At 43.6% G+C, this 1,420-nt stretch overlaps 1 protein-coding gene across 1 annotated transcript in view; it reads left to right on the top strand.

Annotated features, from left to right (window-relative positions):
• The window catches only part of LOC101858610 (beta,beta-carotene 15,15'-dioxygenase), a gene marked incomplete in the record, with an annotated part of 14,262 nt that overhangs the window by 5,511 nt on the left and 7,331 nt on the right, over positions 1-1,420 (top strand). The window contains 2 exon segments of the mRNA XM_013079700.2: positions 1-34; positions 1,241-1,391. Of these exon segments, the coding sequence (XP_012935154.2) occupies positions 1-34; positions 1,241-1,391 (185 nt within the window).

The following is a 1,420-nucleotide window of genomic DNA, read 5'->3' on the forward strand; positions in this document are numbered from 1 at the left end:
AGTGGACGGGGAGACCATGCATTCAATCGGCAAGGTAAGAAAATACTAATTAAAGTCTTCTTAAAAGTTTCAGAGAATGCAATGAAGGCGAAACGTTATAGAATAATATACTGCAAATAAAATGCACCCACCTGACCCGAAGAGTACACTTTGTTTCACCAGGCAAGGAATACATAATGTGTGTAAACAAAAACGATACGATGACAACCCTTAGGCACTGCATATGGTTGGAGGGCGACGTGTGGATTAAACGTGTTAAGGAGGCTAAAAGATTTGTACAGCCCACTCTCCTGTGAAAATGTGTAAAATAGTGTAAAATAGTGTAAGTTAAACGCCCGTGTCAACACTATTAGATTATTTAAAAGACGGGACCTCAGAATTTAACATTTATCTTCGAAAGGACCAAGCCAGAATTGGACATTCGTGTACAGTACCTTTCACAAGGACACAATGTCGGACAGAGCTGACGCTCGAACCTCCGCAACTGCAATCTCACTATTACGAGTCCGGTTGCCTAACCACTAGGCCACCGACTCCATTCTCGCTTACCTGTAACAAGCAGGGCAATAAACAAATAATACCCTCCACTACCCGAGGATGCCCACCGCCCACTGAAGTTACCAACTCATCCACTAGAGGCCGGTATTCTCCAGGCCCGCAAGCACTGTTTTATTGTCCTCCTCAGATTCTACAAGTGCCAATAGTTTCTAGATCATAAGCATCTGACACCAAAGAGTTTTTGAATGATTTTTGGCGGCTTTTGACTGTTGGATTATTGACATCTCTTTGCCCATAACAATTTAGATCATTTAGCCTCCCCGCTTGGGAATCAAACTATCTCACAACCCTTGCCCTTTCAATAAAAGAGCAAAAAACAGAAAGAAAAGAAGCCCCCTTCTCGCCCTTAAGTCCGCTAGTTCTTGTTACAACTCACTTCTCGGTCGGCACTTCTCATCCATTTCTAAGTTGTGTTAATTTTCCGTCTCATCACATGTGACTCTACTAGCGCTTCTTGTGTAGCGGTTAGGTGCCTCCCCACAATACATAGAAGACATGAGTTCGATTCCCGAGTGGGGAGGTTTTTTATCTAGTACCTTCATCTGTCTACATGAGCAACGTACACCTGGGGTCCTGAGTTGGCCTTGACAAGCAGGCGGAAGCAGCCTGCCTCCTAAATGATGTAAAGTGTGTCGTGTGTCAATGAAGATGTGAAACATCTACATTTATTTTATTTTGACAGGTGGATCTCAGAAAGTCAATTGCAGTTCACATTGGCACGGCTCACCCGCACATGGACAGAGATGGAACAATGTATTACTACGCCACGAATGTGCAGGATCCAAAGAAAACTTACAACATCGTGAAAGTTCCACCAGCTGGCAAAGGAGAAGGTAAGTTACTGTCTTGTCTTTTCTGGACA

This window comes from Aplysia californica, unplaced genomic scaffold (assembly GCF_000002075.1).
Source record: "Aplysia californica isolate F4 #8 unplaced genomic scaffold, AplCal3.0 scaffold00060, whole genome shotgun sequence".
Classification (NCBI taxonomy): domain Eukaryota; kingdom Metazoa; phylum Mollusca; class Gastropoda; order Aplysiida; family Aplysiidae; genus Aplysia; species Aplysia californica.